General features: G+C 44.8%; 1 protein-coding gene and 1 non-coding gene across 2 annotated transcripts; both read left to right on the top strand.

Annotated features, from left to right (window-relative positions):
* The first annotated feature begins 5,220 nt into the window (after nucleotides 1-5,220).
* LOC101973899 (amine oxidase [copper-containing] 3) lies at nucleotides 5,221-15,908 on the top strand. The gene is made up of 4 exons (XM_005321903.5): nucleotides 5,221-6,983; nucleotides 12,222-12,507; nucleotides 13,992-14,121; nucleotides 14,387-15,908. The coding sequence occupies exons 1-4, from the start codon at nucleotides 5,399-5,401 to the stop codon at nucleotides 14,660-14,662; spliced, it is 2,277 nt and encodes a 758-aa protein (XP_005321960.3). The 5' UTR covers nucleotides 5,221-5,398; the 3' UTR covers nucleotides 14,663-15,908.
* Trnaa-agc (transfer RNA alanine (anticodon AGC)) lies at nucleotides 7,185-7,257 on the top strand. Its single transcript has one exon. It is a non-coding gene; the product is annotated as a tRNA-Ala (tRNA).
* Nucleotides 15,909-17,091: the final 1,183 nt, after the last annotated feature.

Here is a 17,091-nt window from a genome sequence, read left to right as displayed (position 1 = left end):
TGTTATTTTGCTGACTTCATTACTCCCTGTTCCTCTGACCTGAAGACTCTAAACAAAAGGAGACTCTAACTTCTCCTTTTGCTTCTAATCCCTCACTGTTCCTTCTTATGGCTTGTTGAACCATGGTGGATGCTGGAGGGAACAGGAACAAAGGAATGCTGCCCATCACCATCATGTCCACTTGAGACTCATTTCCTTGATATCCATCTCTACCAAAGAGTGGGAGTGCTGGTGTGTGGTGGTGGTGTGTGTGAGTGCCCATGTGATTTTATTTGAAAACACGACTGGTTGTGTCCCTATACATCTCACCACAGAAATGATGACACCTGCCCCAGAAACTCAATGAGGGGAAGCAGAATGGACCTCCACATTATTAGAACATCATCCCCGTTCAGGTCAGGAGGACTGCAAGGTCAACCTCCAGCCGCCCATCCCAATCCAAGCTCTTCCAAAGGCCATCAAAGTTGTCTGGAGTCTTGTCTTCAGGCTTGTAAATTGGGTTTAGCAGTGAGAAGTGACTGAGGATTGATGTCATGAGGGATTGAAGGAAATCATGCCACCAAGCCTCAGACCCTGAAGCTTGGGTCAAAGGACATGACTGGGACTTCTTCAAGAATGTAGTCACAGGCAGCCCTCATGAGGAAAATAACATGTGCCCACCTGCCTCTCCTTTGGGAACCATTAGGAAGGGCTCCAATGGCAAATGTCAGGAAGTATCACTTCATGCATTCAGCAAAGGTTTATGGAGCACCTTCCAAATGCCAGGCCATGTGAGCAGCACTAGAATGTGCTAGTGAATAGAGGCAACTGCCACCCTCAGGGGCAACAGGTACAATTACAATCAGGGAAGGAAAAAGACCATAGCAGGGCTCCTAACCCAGACTTGGGGGGCTGGAGGAGTCTTCCTGAGGGATGTGATATTTATTTATCTGTATTGTGTGGTGTGTGTGTGTGTGTGTGTGGTGCTGGGGATTAAATCCATTGCCTTGTGCATGCGAGGAAAGCCTCAGTTCTACCAACTGAGCTATATCCCCAACTCCCAAGATGTCTATATTGATCCTGACAGAGAAATAGAAGTTGGTTGGGGAAGAGAGAGAGAAGTGGAGAGTCACTGGTCAAAGTAAGATCCTACCCACCAATCAGTCCTCTTGCTAGTCACTTTGGTTTTGCAATAATTGGTCAGATCCTCCTTGCACACTTATGCAATGTACAGAGGGTTTGGGAAGAAAAAAAAATAAGGAAGCCCTAAATGTGGGGAGGAAATTGATGCTGTCCTGATTGCTTCTTTGGGTTTGGTGATACAGAGGTGATGCACAGGTGCCTGTAGAGGTGAAGCCCACTGATTCCAGCTCCTTCTGGAAGGTTCTCTTTTCCATACCTCCTCTGTGGTTTCAATCTCTCACTATTGACTGGCTCTTTCCTAGTTACTCTCATCTTGCTCTGCCTCTCGCTGGGCCCTGCTGCATCTCCTGGGGTGGGGGTCTTCACACACCCTTTCCTCCAAGGAGTGATCTCTACCTTTTGGATCTGCTTCCTGTCCTCCTCCAATCACTCCTCTCACTGGTGACTCAGAGTGAACTTCATTGACCTCTCCTTGGTAATGCAGTTCAGGATAAAGGTACATGGGCCATAGTAATGCTGTATTTATTTATTTATTCATTCATCTTGTTACTTATTTTTGTGGTACTGGGGAATTAAACTCAGGGCTTTGCACATACTAGGCAAATGCCTAGTACTGAGCTACATTCCCAGCACATTTTATTTATTTACTTTTTTTGAAACAGGTTCTCATTTTGTTGCCCAGGCTGACCTCAAACTTGTGATCCTTCTGCCTGAGCCTTCTGAGTCACTGGGTTTACATACATGTTTCATTGTGCATGGCCAATGCTGTGTTCTTCCACTTTTTTAATAGTTTTTTAGGGGCTAGGGCTGTAGCTCAGTGGTAAAACACTTGCCTCACATGTGTGAGACACTGGGTTCCATCATCAGCACCACATAAAAATAAAGATACTGTGTATTAATTTACGATTAAATAAATATTAACAAGAAAAAATAATTTTTTAGTTGTAGATAGGCACATTACCTTTATTTTTCTGTGGTGCTAAGGATTGACCCCTGTGCCTCACATGTGCTAGGTGAGTGTTCTACCACTGAGCCACAACCCCAGTTCAACTCTGTGTTCTTAATTTAGCACTGGACATACATTCCCCAGCACTAACTATAACTTACCAAAGGGCCCAGACTTATATTCCCTGGTTGGAATGGCTTCCCTTTGTCAGGGCTGGATCTTGACATTAGATTATTCCTTATTTTAATGGGCACACAACCCTTTCCCAATGACCTTTGCTGCTTTAGTTATTGTAATTTTATTGCTTCTATCTTGATTGTAAGAAGCTCTGCAGGGTCTTTTTTTTTTTTTCATCTTTCACTCAGTTTATGGGATGTTGGTTGTGAATTTTTTTCTCCCCAACATTTGGGGTCACATTATTTTATTTTTCTATACCAGATAGCCAACTCTGGACCCTTACCCCACCCCCACCCCCACCCCCACCCCATGATTGGCAAGAAATTCAATTTCAGGCATGTTTGTCAGTGTTCATCTTTAGGTTTAGGTAAGACTCAGGAATGTGGGAATTTTGTGGATGGCCAGCTAGTCTTCAGTGGTCACAGCTATGGTGTTCACCTTCTGCTAGCCTGAGGTAAGCCTGGCCAAGGTGATGATGGAGGAGAGGCCTGGGTTCCAGTTCCTCTGAGTCTTACATCCTCAGGCCCCAGTGGGAAGGGGGCACTAGTTCTTCCTACCTGCCACAACATGCCCATAAACACACATGAATGCACACCCATGTGTGTACACACACATACTCTCTACTTGTGAACCCCACATAATTCCACAAGACACACCCTTCCTGTATTAGGAAGTTCTCTGAAACTTCTCTACCCACAGTGAACACTTACTCTCTTTCTCCTACTACAAAACTCCCACTGTCTCCCAGAGGAATGGGACCCTGCTTTTCTTACAGCCTTGAAAGAAGCCCCACTCCTCCTACAGATTTCAAGAACAGGGAAGAGAACCTGGCTTCGTAACTCATGCCTATAATCCCAGTTACTCTGGAGAACCGTAAATTCAAGGCCAGACTTAGCAATTTAGCAAGACCCTCAGTGACTTAGTGAGATCCTGCCTTAAAATAAAAAATAAAAAGGGAGTGAGTTGTGGCTCAGTGGTAGAACGCTTGCCTTGCACATGTGTGACTCTGGGTTCAATCCTCAGCACCACATATAAATAAATAAATAAAATAAAGATATTGTGTCCATGTATAACTAAAAAAAATATTTAAAAAAATAAATAAAAAGAACTGGGCATGGGGCTCAGAGGTAGGGTGCCCCTGGGTTCAATCCCTGGTACCAAAAAAAAAAAAAAGGAAAGGCAAACCTGCCGGAGCCAATGGCACAATGGTACAAACATCAACATCTCTTGTCTGATCTTTCGGGTTTTGTTTTCTCTGGTTTGATGATTCAGGTTTCCAGGAATCTCACTGTGTTCCTGCAAAAAAGACCTTGGGTAAAACATAGCCGACTTTGTGATCTTACCTCTTTCTGTCCCTTTCTTCCCAGCCCCCACTCCACACTGAACTGGCTGACCTCCTGGCTGTTGCCTGTCCTGGCCTGTACTTCTGCAACTTCTGTTCCCTTAGGCTGGGATGTCCCTTCTCTGCCATGAAAATGAATTGCTTCATGTTCCCCTTAAGCATCTTTGCCTAGATGTCTTCTAGGAAATATCCAGGTCAGAGAGGATCCTTCACTCCCAGCACATGAGATACAGGTGTCCTCTCAGGGACCCTCAGTCTCTCCTGGTTCTGCTCAGGATTCAGCTGGTCAAATGGCAATGGCTTTCCACATATCCACCCCCTAGCAGAGAGGCTCCCAGTTATGGGCTGTGAAGAATGGAGTCAGTTGCATTCCCTGCATCTCCACCATTTTGGCAAAGGTTTCCTGGAGTTGAGAGCAGAGCTGCTAGGTTCCCTAGCCCCATTTTACCTCGCCCTGGCCCGTCAGTAGGTCAGTCCTATTCAGGGGGATGTTGAAGGAAGAAGAAAGGTCAGACAGTTAGTGTAAATAGAGGAATCGGAAGATGGAAGCTGAATAGGGTTGGGAAGAAGAAAGCTGGTTCAAGAAAAAAGGAATGTTAATACCTTCAGGACACATCCCCCTCATCATGGCCAAAGTCACCTGCTTCTGGGGTATTGGAATGTTAATGTCTTCAGGACACTCCCCCCTCCCTTAATTGATAACCAAAAACTCACATGCAACCAGGGAGATTGTGCCTCACAGTAGCAAATTATTAAGGAGTCTTCCTGGGCGGGTGGCTCCCTCTGAATTGCCCCTCACCCGCTTTTTCACCGCCTGGGATAAAGGGAGGGGACATGAGAAGAAAGAAACCTGGGTATTAAAAAGGGACAAGATTCACTCCTCCCACAGACACCCAGTTCTAGGCCCCCTTCTGTGCGAAGAAGTCTGTGTTACTATTTTTTAAATAAAACTAGTTTACTAGCTTGCCTGGGCATTTCCCAGGTGATCAATCTTCATATCTGAGGAAGGAGAAGTCCTTGTCACTGGTAACTGGCCTGGCAGTAACAATGTGAGGGTCTTAGCACCCACCCCCAAGGAAAAAATGGCACAATGGTACAAGCATCAACATCTCTTGTCTGACCTTTTACTGCCACTGCTGTACAATCCCCTCCAGAGATTTAGGGTGCTTACGGCTTCCACAAAACGTACTTGGCTTAGCCTCAGAATAGTCCCTCCTGGATGCTTTGTATTGTTCTCATTATTCTCCAGCTTCACTTGGGCTGCCAGGAGGATTCTGGTTGCTGGGGGGAGCAGGAGACAGTGGTGGGAATCACAGCCTGGTGGGTGTCACAAACTAGAGGAGGGAAGGAGGGAACCTGACAGAGGGGTAGGCAGGTGAGTTTCTCCTGGTGGCCTTGTACCAGGATTTCATCACTAGCCTAGAGAAGGAAGAGCCCCAGGACAGGGTGGCTTCTCCTTCCTCTTGCCTCCTGCCAGCTGTTTTCTCCAAAACCCACCCTGCCAGCTATGTGCCTGACCCTGAGTGTGCTGTTTGATTTGCAACAGGAGGCTTGTGTGGGTTATACAAAGTCCAGGGTCCTATCTAAGCCCCACCTCCTGTACTTGACCTGAGCCCTGGTCCCCTCCAGCTCCACCCCTCTGCTCTGGGTTGCTGGTCATTCCCATTACTGTTACTATCATGCCTCTTGCTGGCCGTACTGCCCAGAGACCACTACCCTCTGGAGACTGAAAGGCAACCTACACTCAGGCCCTGTCTATCTTCTGTTCTGCATTCAGAATCAGAGCCTGGAGACAGCCCTCAGCTTTAGAGATGGCTATCCTTATTATTTTTTACCTACTTAGTGTTCTGGTGACAGGTATGTGTAAAGATGGGGCTGGGAGTGACAGGGAATGTAAACCAGGCCTGGCTCCCCATTGCCCCTCCATTCCTCCTAGTGCCCAGCCCTGGACACACCCTGCCCAGGGCCAGCTGTTTGCAGACCTGAGCCCCGAAGAGCTGACAGCTGTGATGAGTTTTCTAGCCCAGAAGCTGGGGCCAGGGCTGGTGGATGCAGCCCAGGCTCGCCCCTCAGACAACTGTGTCTTCTCAGTGGAGCTGCAGCTGCCCCCCAAGGCTGCAGCCTTGACCCACTTGGACAGAGGGGGCCCGCCACCTGCCCGAGAAGCGCTGGCCATCATCTTCTTTGGCGGACAACCCCAGCCCAATGTGAGTGAACTGGTGGTGGGGCCACTGCCTCACCCCTCCTACATGCGGGATGTGACTGTGGAGCGTCATGGGGGCCCCCTGCCCTACCACCGACGCCCTGTGCTGATCCGAGAATACCTGGACATAGACCAGATGATCTTCAACAGAGAACTGCCCCAGGCTAAGGGACTCCTTCACCACTGCTGCTTCTACAAAATCCAGAGAAAAAACTTGGTGACAATGAACACAGCCCCCCGTGGTCTACAATCAGGGGACCGGGCCACCTGGTTTGGCCTCTACTACAACCTCTCAGGGGCTGGGTTTTTCCTGCACCCTGTGGGGTTGGAGCTGCTGGTGGACCACAAGGCCCTGGACCCTGCCCACTGGACCATCCAGAAGGTATTCTATCAAGGCCGCTACTATGAGAGTCTGGCCCAGCTAGAGGACCAATTTGAGGCTGGCCTGGTGAATGTGGTTGTAATCCCAGACAATGGCACAGGTGGGTCCTGGTCCCTGAAGTCCCCAGTGGCCCCTGGTCGGGCTCCCCCTCTGCAGTTCCATCCTCAGGGTCCCCGCTTCAGTGTCCAGGGGAATCAAGTGGCCTCCTCAATGTGGACTTTCTCCTTTGGCCTTGGAGCTTTCAGTGGCCCGAGGATCTTTGACATCCGTTTCCAAGGGGAGAGGGTGGCCTATGAAGTCAGCGTCCAGGAGGCCTTGACTATCTATGGTGGAAATTCTCCTGCTGCTCTGCGAAGCCGCTACACAGATGGTGGCTTTGGCCTAGGCCACTTCTCTTCACCCTTGACGCGTGGGGTGGACTGCCCCTACCTGGCCACATATGTGGACTGGCACTTCCTTTTGGAGTCCCAGACCCCCAAGACAATACATGATGCCTTTTGTGTGTTTGAACAGAATCAGGGCCTCCCGCTGCGGCGACACCACTCAGATTTCAACTCCTACTATTTTGGGGGCCTTGCGGAGACAGTGCTGGTCGTCAGATCTGTGTCCACCATGCTCAACTATGACTATGTGTGGGATATGATCTTCCACCCCAACGGGGCCATAGAAGTCAAAGTCCATGCCACGGGCTACATCAGCTCTTCGTTCCTCTTTGGTGCTGCTCAAAGGTATGGGAACCGAGTTGGGGAGCACACGCTGGGCACGATTCACACCCACAGTGCCCACTTCAAGGTGGATCTGGATGTGGCAGGTAAGATATCCTGATGGGGACAAAGGTGCCAGAGGAGTAGCCTGAAGTCTCCATGGCCAGTTTTAAAAGTTTTCTTTGAAACAATAAAATATAAAAGGATATGCAAAAATCATCCTGCTCAGAGCTTTTCATTCTTACCAGGTTCATATTCTCCTATACTGAAAAGAAAAATTTCATACTTAAAAAATTGTTTCTGGGGGCTGTGATTGTGGCTCAGTGGTAGAGCGCTCGCCTAGCATGTGCAAGGTCCTGGGTTCGATCCTCAGCATCACATAAAAATAAAATAAAGAAATTGTGTCCAACTACAAACTAAAAAATATATTTAAAAATGTTTCTGTGGTTGATGTATCATGATACAAATATGAGATACTAGTGTACATAGTTAGATTTCTATATCAAAATGGGATTATAATGTACATATATTTTGCTATTTCTATCTTTTCTCATCACAAGGTCATTCAAGTTAACAATGCATGTTTACTAAAAACATACCTGTGCCAAGCCCTCCCCTACACAAATTAACTAAAGAAATGCACTCTTGTTTCCAGAAAGCTTGCTTTATAATGGAGAACTAGAGCATGCTTGGAGAGGTTCTGGGAAGATGTGTCCCGTCTGGCAGGACACATCAACGTGGGCAGCGAACCTAGATGGGGAGGAATGAAGGGACAAGAGACACGAAAGGTGACAGCAAGACAAAAGTTCTGATCAAGCTGCAAACTTTTATTGTTCACACAGGGGTATTTATATGCTGGGGATGGGGAAACTCTTCGAAATTGCTGAATGTGGGTGGGTAAAACTGCCAGCTGCAAGATGTCTGATGATCCTGATAACCGCAGGGTGTTCCAGGGAGATAGGTAGCTGCAGGATGCCTTCAGGGCAGAATGTCTCCCAGAGGGCTGTCAGGCTAATCTTTGAAGGAGAATGTCCTTCTAGTTCCCGACAAAGATGTGTATGATGGAAACTTTTTAGGTTTAACATCTCTTTACCTCAGTTTACTTAAGCATAAAAATAATATAACTGTGCATTCTTTTAAAAATTTTTTTTGGGGGGTTGTAAATGGATCTTTTATTTTATTTATATGCGGTGCTGCGGATTAAACCCAGGGCCTCACACATGCCAGGCAAGTGCTCTACCACTGAGCCACAACTCCAACGCCTAACAGTGCCTTCTTTATAAAATTAACAACTACTTCAAATTTGGGTGGCTTTTAAATAATTTTAGATATTCCAAGAAGTTGCCAACATTGTACAAAGAATTCCCATCTACTCTTCACTCAAATTCCTATAATGTTGATATCTTATATAATCATAAGTAAGGATCAAAAGCAGGAGATTAACATTATAATTCCATTAACTAATCTAGAGAGTTTAATTGTTCTTCTGCTAATGTTCTTATTCTGTTTCAGAATCTAATCCAAGTCTCTGCATTGCATTTAGATGTTGTATATCTTAGTCTCGTCCAACCTGTGATGGTTTTTTAGGTTTCTCCTTCTTTCATGACCTTGGCATTCCATAACACGGGTCAATTATTTTTGTAAACTCTCTCTCAATCTGGGTTTCTCTGATGTTTTGTCATGGTTAGATTGCAACTACATTTTGGGAGGCAAGAAAACCACAAAATTGATGTATGTCCTTCTCAGTGCATCATATCAAGGGGTACATGATATTAGTATGTCTTATTATTATTATTTTTTAATATTTTTAGTTATAGATGAATATAATACCTTTATTTGGTCTATTTTTTATATATTTATGTGGCATGAGGGTTGAACCAGTGTCTCATGCATGTAAGGCAAGTGCTCTACCACTGGGCTAGAACCCAAGCCCCGATATGTCTTATTATTAATGATGTTGGCCTCATGCACTTGTTTAAAATGTGTCTTTTGGCTTTCTCCCTCATAAAAGTTAATATTTTACATTTTCAATTAATAAATATCTTGGGGAAAATACTTTGATGTTATGCAAATATTCTATTTTTTCCTCAAACTTTTGTTCACTAATTTTAGCCTCTATTGGAAGATTTTGCTTACAACTATTATTACTGTGGTGTTTCCCTACTAGTCATTTAGACTTTTTGCCTTTTTAAAAGATATTTAATTGACAACTATAAATTTATGCATTTACCAAGTACAACATGTTGTTTTGAAATATGTATACATTGTGGAATGGTTACATGGAGCTAATTAACATGCATTACTTCATCTACTTATCTCTTATTTTCTGATGAGAGCACTTAAAATCTACTCTTTTAGCAATTTTCAAGAATATAATATAAGTTTTTTTTTTGTACCAGGAATTGAACTCAGGGGCATTTGACCACTGAGCCATATTCCCAGCCCTATTTTTGTACTTTATTTAGAGACAGAGTGTCACTGAGTTGTTTAGAACCTCACCATTGCTGAGGCTGACTTTGACCTTGTTTTGCTCTTGACTCAGCCTCCTGAGCTGCTGGGATTACAGGCGTGCACCACTGCACCCAGTTTATAATATAAGATTTTTAACAATAGTCACCAGTTTCTACAATGAGTCTCTTGAATTTATTCCTCATAACTAACCAAAATGTTATATCCTTTGACCAACATCTCCCTAATCCCCACCCCGAACCTTAGTTCTTGATAACCAACATTTCTATGGGTTCAGAGTCTATACATGAATGAGACAATGCAGTCTTGTCTTTCTCTCCCTGGCTTATTTCACTTAACACACTGTCTTCCAGGTTCATCCCTTTTATTACAAACAAATTCTTTTTAAAGGCTGTTTATGTACAATATTTTATTTATCTATTAAATTTTTCCTTATGTCTTGTGTGTGTGTGTGTGTGTGTGTGTGTGTGTGTGTGTGTGGTGCTGGAATCAAACCCAGGACCTTGGGCATATGAGGCAAGCACTCTGCCAACTGATCTATATCCCCAGCCCTCCTATGTCTTTTTTTTTCCTCAAATGTTACAATGTCTAATTATAGAACAATTTTTTTAAATACTTTATTTTTTAGTTGTAGATGGACACAATATCTTTATTTTATTTTTATGTGGTGCTGAGGATCAAACCCAGGGCCTTTCACTTGCTAGGCGAGCAATCTTCCGCTGAGCCACAACCCCAGTACCCTCCTACGTTTTTATTCATTGAAGTTTGGCATAAGGAAGAGTCATTCCTCCTTTTTCATTTATTTATGTATTCAATTGTTTATTCATAATTTTATGAACTCCTATTTATTTTATTATATTGTAACCCAGTACTATCGTTTGTTTTGTTCTTTACATTGCTCTGATTTTAGCCATCAGGAAGTCCTTCAGGTTGGTTTCTAAGTCCTTTGGACATGCCTCCATACTTTTTTGAGTACTTCCTTACTTTCCAACACCACAAGATATTTTAATTTCATATAGGATTTTCCCTGCTCTAGTCCTGCAACCAATCACTTCTCTAAAGAGCTCTGGTTCCTTTTATTGCAGAATGGTATTTAGAAACCATGATCTGGACACCAGGTGTGCTCATTATTACTGGGATGGCATTGATTTTAGGCCTTGCCAGAGGACTTGGAAAATTTAGGTATATTTGGCTGAGGAATTAGGTCAGTGGTGGAGTGCTTGCTTAGCATGTGTGAAACCCTGGGTTCATTCCTCAGTACTAAGAAAGAGATAGAGATAAAGAGAGATAGGCGGGGGGGGGGGGAGAGAGAGAGAGAGAGAGAGAGAGAGAGAGAGAGAGAGAGAGAGAGAAAAGAAGAAGAAGAAGAAGAAGAGGAGGAGGAGGAGGAGGAGGAGGAGGAGGGGAAGAGGGGAAGAGGAAGTAAAAGAAAAAAAAACAGAGCCAGGCATGATGGTACATACCCATAATCCCAGTGGTTCAGAAGGCTAAGGCAGGAAGATCGTGAATTCAAAGCCAACCTCAGCAATGGTGAGGTGCTAAGCAACTCTGTGACACCCTATCTTTAAGTAAAATACAAAATAGGGATGGGATGTGGCTCAGTGGTCCAGTGCCCCTGAGTTCCATCCCTAGTACCATCCCCCCCGCCCCCCCCCCAAAAAAACAGAAAGAAAATAAAATTTAAGTATATACTCAAACCAACAAATACACACACTTCTACCTTTGTCTCTGTAGGTTAAATGATAATACTTTTAAAGCACTTGGAACAGTGCTTACACATGGTGAGTCCTTTAGAAATATCAGCTATTGTTATTAGCCTCATGAACCCTCTTCTAGATGGATCAAAAAGAACTCTTAGTCTTTGTGTTCTAAGGGTGAAAACGTTGGACTGTGGTTTAGGGGCAGTAAATCCACAGAAGGAAACTAAGGTTTGCTAAATCAATCTCTGGACTCTCCTGGTCCCCAGAAAGTATGGAGGGATTAGCCAGCATGTTTTGGTTTATTGCTCTTTGATCTCAGATCATGTCAGATGATTCCTAATATGGGACCTAGTTAGGCTGCAATAAAATAATTCAAAACTCCAAATGTTCAGGGAACAAATTGTAAATTTGGCCCCACTCCCAACTCTCTGTCATGTTCTAAACTATAGGAGATGCCTCTAATCCTCAACAGTGTCAGGCCTAGCGTATAGTTTCCCTTCCTGTTGGCCCCCATGTCTGTAGACCATATGTGTGTGTTTTGGGATTGCTCTGGGCTGGCTTCCTGTGTGATTAAAAAATCACACCAAGATTTTGGTCCCCAGCATTGCTACAATAGTATGTATCCTTTTGACCACCAAGGCACATTATTCAAATTCTCTATGCTTCAGTTGTCCCAGCTATAAGTGGAGACAGTTTATAGTTTCTCCTTCATAAGGTTGTCATAAAAATAAGAGTGGCAGTGTATATAAAGCACTCAACATGGTGCATGCACAGAACTTCAGCTTTCATAAGTGTGAGTCTTATTTCCATGAGAAGGCAGTTCAGGTGATGTCATAGGGCTTGAGTAGTGAGAAGCCGTTCCTCTCTTCAAGTCAGAGCAGTCTCACCCTGAGCCATGCACACTGGGTAAACCACCGTTTTGTGATTACTGAGAGGGTAAATGTAGGTGGGGGCCCAGTCCCAAGTCATCTGGAATAATTACTAAAAATGACATAAGTGAGGAAGAACTTCTCATATCTGTGCATTGGGGATATCTTGGGGAGAGGGAAGGGAAGCAGGGGCCACACTCTGTCCTGGGATGCTCTTTGACCCCCCTCTGAAGCCAGGTGGCGGAGGACTCCAGGGGGACCAGGGCAACTACATGATCAGCCTTCCACCCTCACCCACCCCACACAGGACTGGAGAACTGGGTCTGGGCTGAAGACATGGCCTTTGTCCCCACGACTGTGCCCTGGAACCCTGAACGCCAGGTACAGAGAATGCAGGTGACCCGAAAGCTGCTGGAAACAGAGGAGCAGGCTGCTTTCCCCCTGGGAGGGGCCACTCCCCGCTACCTGTACCTGGCCAGCAACCACAGCAACAAGTGGGGTCACCCACGAGGCTACCGCATCCAGATACTTAGTTTTGCAGGGGAGCCACTGCCCCAGAACAGCTCCATGGAGAGAGCCTTCAGCTGGGGGAGGTAAGTGGTGGGCTGTCAGAGAGGGCTGGGGGAAGTGGACTGAACAAAGGGGCTTTCATTGCTCTATTTTTTTAATGGGTACATGTGTACCTATCCTCTTCTATGGATCTTGAGTTGCTCAAAATGAAGATTAGTGGATGGATGGATGGATGGATGGATGGATGGATGGATGGATGGATGACAGGTAAGATATGGTGCATTCAAGCAAATACAGAAAATATTAATGGTAGAACCTAGGCAGTAGTTATTATGGTGTTTACTATACAATCTTTTCAACTTCTCTGTATGTTTAAAATATTTGAAAAAAAAAAAAGGTTGGAGGAAAAAACAAAGAGTTACAGGATCCCAGGTTGGAGAAAGTAATCCCTAATATTCAGGCAGTTGAGATAGAGAACTTGACCTCAGATGGGAATCAAGACACGTCCATATATCTGTAGTTTTTATTGGGGTTTCATTACACAGGCATGATTAGTTGACTTATTGACCACATGACTGATCTCCTCCTCTAGGACAATTCTGTTTCCTGCAGGACTAACTGACATCCCATGGGTAAAACTCCAGTGTTCTAATCACATGGGTTGGCCCTATTACACAGTTCCAGGGTCACCAGACCCATCCTAAGTCATCTCATTAGCATGAACTCAGGCATGGTGTTAGGGAAGCCCCATAAACAACAGGCAAGGCCCTCACTCAGGAAGTTCCAAGGATTTAAAGATTACCTGGAAGGGACCAATGTTTTATTATATTAGAGGCCTCTACTCCACCATGACTGGTCTTCTCAGTGTCCCTTGGCCATGATCAGTTCTAGGTCAGCTCCTTCTGCTGATCATGCCTCAGCTCTCTGTTTTTGACTTTTGTTACATTCATACTTGTAAGTACTTGTTTCTCTGTCTCCCTCCTTAATCTACGAGAACCTTAAAGGAGAGGACCACTTTTGTCACAACATCACACATCACCAGCTCGTCACAATGGTCCAGACCATAGTTAATGGAGTTAAGGGGTCTGGGGGTATGGCTCAAGCGGTAGCGCGCTGGCCTGGCAAGCATGGGACGCTGGGTTCGATCCTCAGCACCACATAAAGATGTTATGTTTGCCGAAAACTAAAAAATAAATATTAAAAAAGTTCCCTCTCTCTTAAAAAAATAAAGTTAAGTAGTAGATAATTAAAAAAAAAAAAAAAAGACACGTCCATAATTTTGGATCCAAACTCCAGGCTCAACACCAGGCTCTGATCTGGAAGCATGGATGAATGACATTCCTACCCAAAGTCTGAATTGTGAACAAGGTGACGTTTGAGGTATAGGATATTGAACAAATGCAGGAACTCTACAGGGTTGGAGAAGAATGAGAACTACATGAGAATGATAAAGAGATTCAGTACCAAGACCTTTATGTTTATTTTGCCCATATGTTCCCTCTTCCTTGCAGCTTTGGGCAGCAGTTTGGGTTGATGACTTTGTATAGCTAAACAAAATTACCTGCAGGTACCAGCTGGCTGTGACACAGCGGAAGGAAGGGGAACCCAGTAGCACCAGCATCTATAATTTGAATGACCCTTGGACACCTACGGTGGACTTCACTGACTTCATCAATAATGAGACTATTGTAGGGCAGGTGAGTTGAATGGGAAGCGAGGAATGAGGTGGAAATGAGAGGAGAAGGCAGGAATGAGCCACTTCTCTTTCACCAGTGAGATTCCTCGGGGGGTCTTAAGAACCCACTTAGAAAAACAAACCTTGATGATTTCACATTTTTCCCTGAGAATTTAAGGGAGTATGGGTTGGTAAGCTGAAGCCTTCCCTGAAGGGCCACTTGGGGAGGCAGGGCATATCCCTAGAAAAGCCTGACCTCATGATCCTCTTTCTTCTCCCCCTGATAGGACTTGGTGGCCTGGGTGACAGCTGGTTTTCTGCACATCCCACATGCAGAGGATATTCCCAACACGGTGACTGTGGGGAATGGAGTGGGCTTCTTCCTCCGACCCTACAACTTCTTTGATGAGGACCCTTCCTTCTACTCTGCTGACTCCGTCTACTTCCGGGAGGACCAGGATGCTGGGGACTGTGGGATCAACCCCCTGGCTTGCCTGTCCCAAGCTGCTGCCTGTGCCCCTGACCTCCCTGCCTTCTCCCATGGGGGCTTCTCTCACAACTAGTTAGTCCCTGGGATGGCCAATCTGACCAGGAGCCCTGGGGTCAGGTTAGAAGGGCTGGGGCAGCAATTGGACACTGGGCAGGGAAGCCTGTTTCCCTCTTCTCCTTCCTCACACCCCTGATGTCTCTGTCAAGGTCCTCTCTCTTCCACTGTCCTCCTTTGCCTCCTCCTCCTTGGCTGGAGCATCCTGACCCTGAGATGCCTGACAGAGGAATACTTGGTCTTGCTGGTCCTAGCTGTGCTGAGTTCCTCCCCAGGGAGGGGAGGAATGACCCAGCCAGGAGACTGAAGCAGTGACCAAGCTTGTCCCCAGATGACTCTTGTATTTTCTAAGCTTTTCTCCCTTATTTTTATAAATGAGATACGAGTCATAAAACCTAAAACCCACTATTTCAAAATATACTATTTAGTGGGTTTTTTTTTAATATGGTCATAAAGTTGTGCAACCTTTGCCACTAATTCCAGAACATTTTCATCACTCCAGAAAGAAACCCCATGCCTAGCTGGTGTGGTGGCGTACAACTGGAATCCCTGAAGCAAGAGGATGACACCAACCTCAGCAACTTAGCAAAGCCCTAAGCAACTTAGTGAGACTCTGTCTCTAAATAAAAAAGGGATGGGAATGTGGCTCAGTGGTTAATTGTCCCTGGGTTCAGTCTCTGATACCAAAACAAAAAACAAAAACAAAATAGGAACCCCAACCCCTACCTATTAGCAGTCACTTCCCATCCCTCTCCCACTCCTTCCCAGATCTGCATAATCATTAATCTACTTTCTATCACTATGGATTTATCTATATTCTGGACATGTTGTATAAATGGATTCATTCAATATATGGTCTTTCATGATTGGCTTCTTTTACTTAGCATGCTTTGAAGTGCATTAATTTTATAGTATATATCATTGCTTCATTTCTACACTGCTAAATAATATTCCATTGTATGTTGCTAGAATTTGGATCTTGAATGTCTCCTAACGGCTTGGTGGTATTATTGGGAGATGATAGAATCTTTGGAAGGTGGGGTTTGTGGGAGGTCCTTAGGTTATTGGGAGTGTGGGAAGGGATTGTGGAATCCCTACTCCTTTCTCTCTTTTTTTGCTCCCTGGCTCATGACATAGTGAGTTTGTTCTGCCTCTCACTTCTGCCGCGATATACTACTTGCCTCAGGCCCAAAGCAACATAACCAATCAATCATGGAATGGAACTTCCAAAACTGTAAGCGAAAATAAATCTTTTCTCTTCATAAGTTAATTGCCTCAGGTATTTTTTTTTGGGGGGGGGTGGTACTAGGGACTGAACTCAGGGGCACTCAGCCACTGAGCCACATCCCCAGCCCTATTTTGTATTTTATTTAGAGACAGGGTCTCACTGAGTTGCGTAGTGCCTAGCCATTACTGAGGCTGGCTTTGAACTTGCAATTCTCTTGCCTCAGCCTCCCAAGTCACTGGGATTACAAGTGTGTGCCACGGCATCTGGCTGCTTCAGGTATTTTGTTATAGTAATGGAAAGATAATTAACACATGTAGATCAACTATATTTTGTTTATTCATTTATTAGTTGATGGGATTTTAAGTTGTTTCCAGTTATTCATTTATTAGTTGATGGGAATTTGAGTTGTTTCCAGATCATGTTGGGAACATTCATGTTCTTGTACAGACTTTATGTTTTCCCTTCTGTTGGGTATATGGCTCAGAGTGGAATTGGTGGGACATATGTTAATTCTGTGTTTAACCTTTTGAGCAACTACTCAAATGTTTTCCAAAGTGACTGGTATTTTCTTTTTCTTTTTTATTGCATAAAATATACATAAAATCTATATTTTTAACAATTTTTCAATAGTCAGAAGCTTGCTTGGGCCATCCCAGACTTTTTTCTGCTCTGGGTCTTAGATATGAGGATAGGGCTTCTAGAGACCTATTTTTCTGTCAAGCTCTAGGGCAAGATCCCCCCTAAGCTCATGTCTCTCCCTTCCTTCTTCCTCTTCCCCATTCCTCTGCTATTTTTCTCCAATGTCCTAGAGTTATGTCCCTGCTGCCTCAGTTCTTATATCCCCCCAATTTGGGTGTCCCCCTCTGTCCCTGTGTTGGAGAAACTTTGGCCGGCAGAGGCTATCTTGTTTGAGAGGACAATCCCTAGTTATCTCTTATGAGAGACATATGTCTCTGTACAGCTCTCTTCTTGTCTCTTTGCTTCTCTGTCTGAATAAAAATCTTCCTCCTATTATCCTGTCATCTGGGGCTGGGGATGTGGCTCAAGTGGTAGCGTGCTCGCCTGGCATGCGTGCGGCCCGGGTTCGATCCTCAGCACCACATATCCTGTCATCTGTCTAATAATCCCCTTCCAAGTCCCCAACATTTACATAGGCCGCATGGCATGTGCTTTTAGGAGGGAAAAGGATGGTCAAGTGGCAGCAGCAGCTCAAGAGTTTT

This window comes from Ictidomys tridecemlineatus, unplaced genomic scaffold (genome assembly GCF_052094955.1).
Source record: "Ictidomys tridecemlineatus isolate mIctTri1 unplaced genomic scaffold, mIctTri1.hap1 Scaffold_1260, whole genome shotgun sequence".
NCBI classification, from domain to species: Eukaryota; Metazoa; Chordata; class Mammalia; order Rodentia; family Sciuridae; genus Ictidomys; species Ictidomys tridecemlineatus.
This window is presented reverse-complemented; position numbering and strand designations above follow the sequence as displayed.

Excerpts from the sequence above, each read along its gene's own strand:
- LOC101973899 (XM_005321903.5), top strand. The coding sequence starts at position 5,399 with ATGGCTATCCTTATTATTTTTTACCTACTTAGTGTTCTGGTGACAGGT. Across the intron at positions 6,984-12,221 it reads GGTGGATCTGGATGTGGCAG|GACTGGAGAACTGGGTCTGG; the intron begins GTAAGATATCCT and ends CACCCCACACAG. Across the intron at positions 12,508-13,991 it reads AGAGCCTTCAGCTGGGGGAG|GTACCAGCTGGCTGTGACAC; the intron begins GTAAGTGGTGGG and ends AATTACCTGCAG.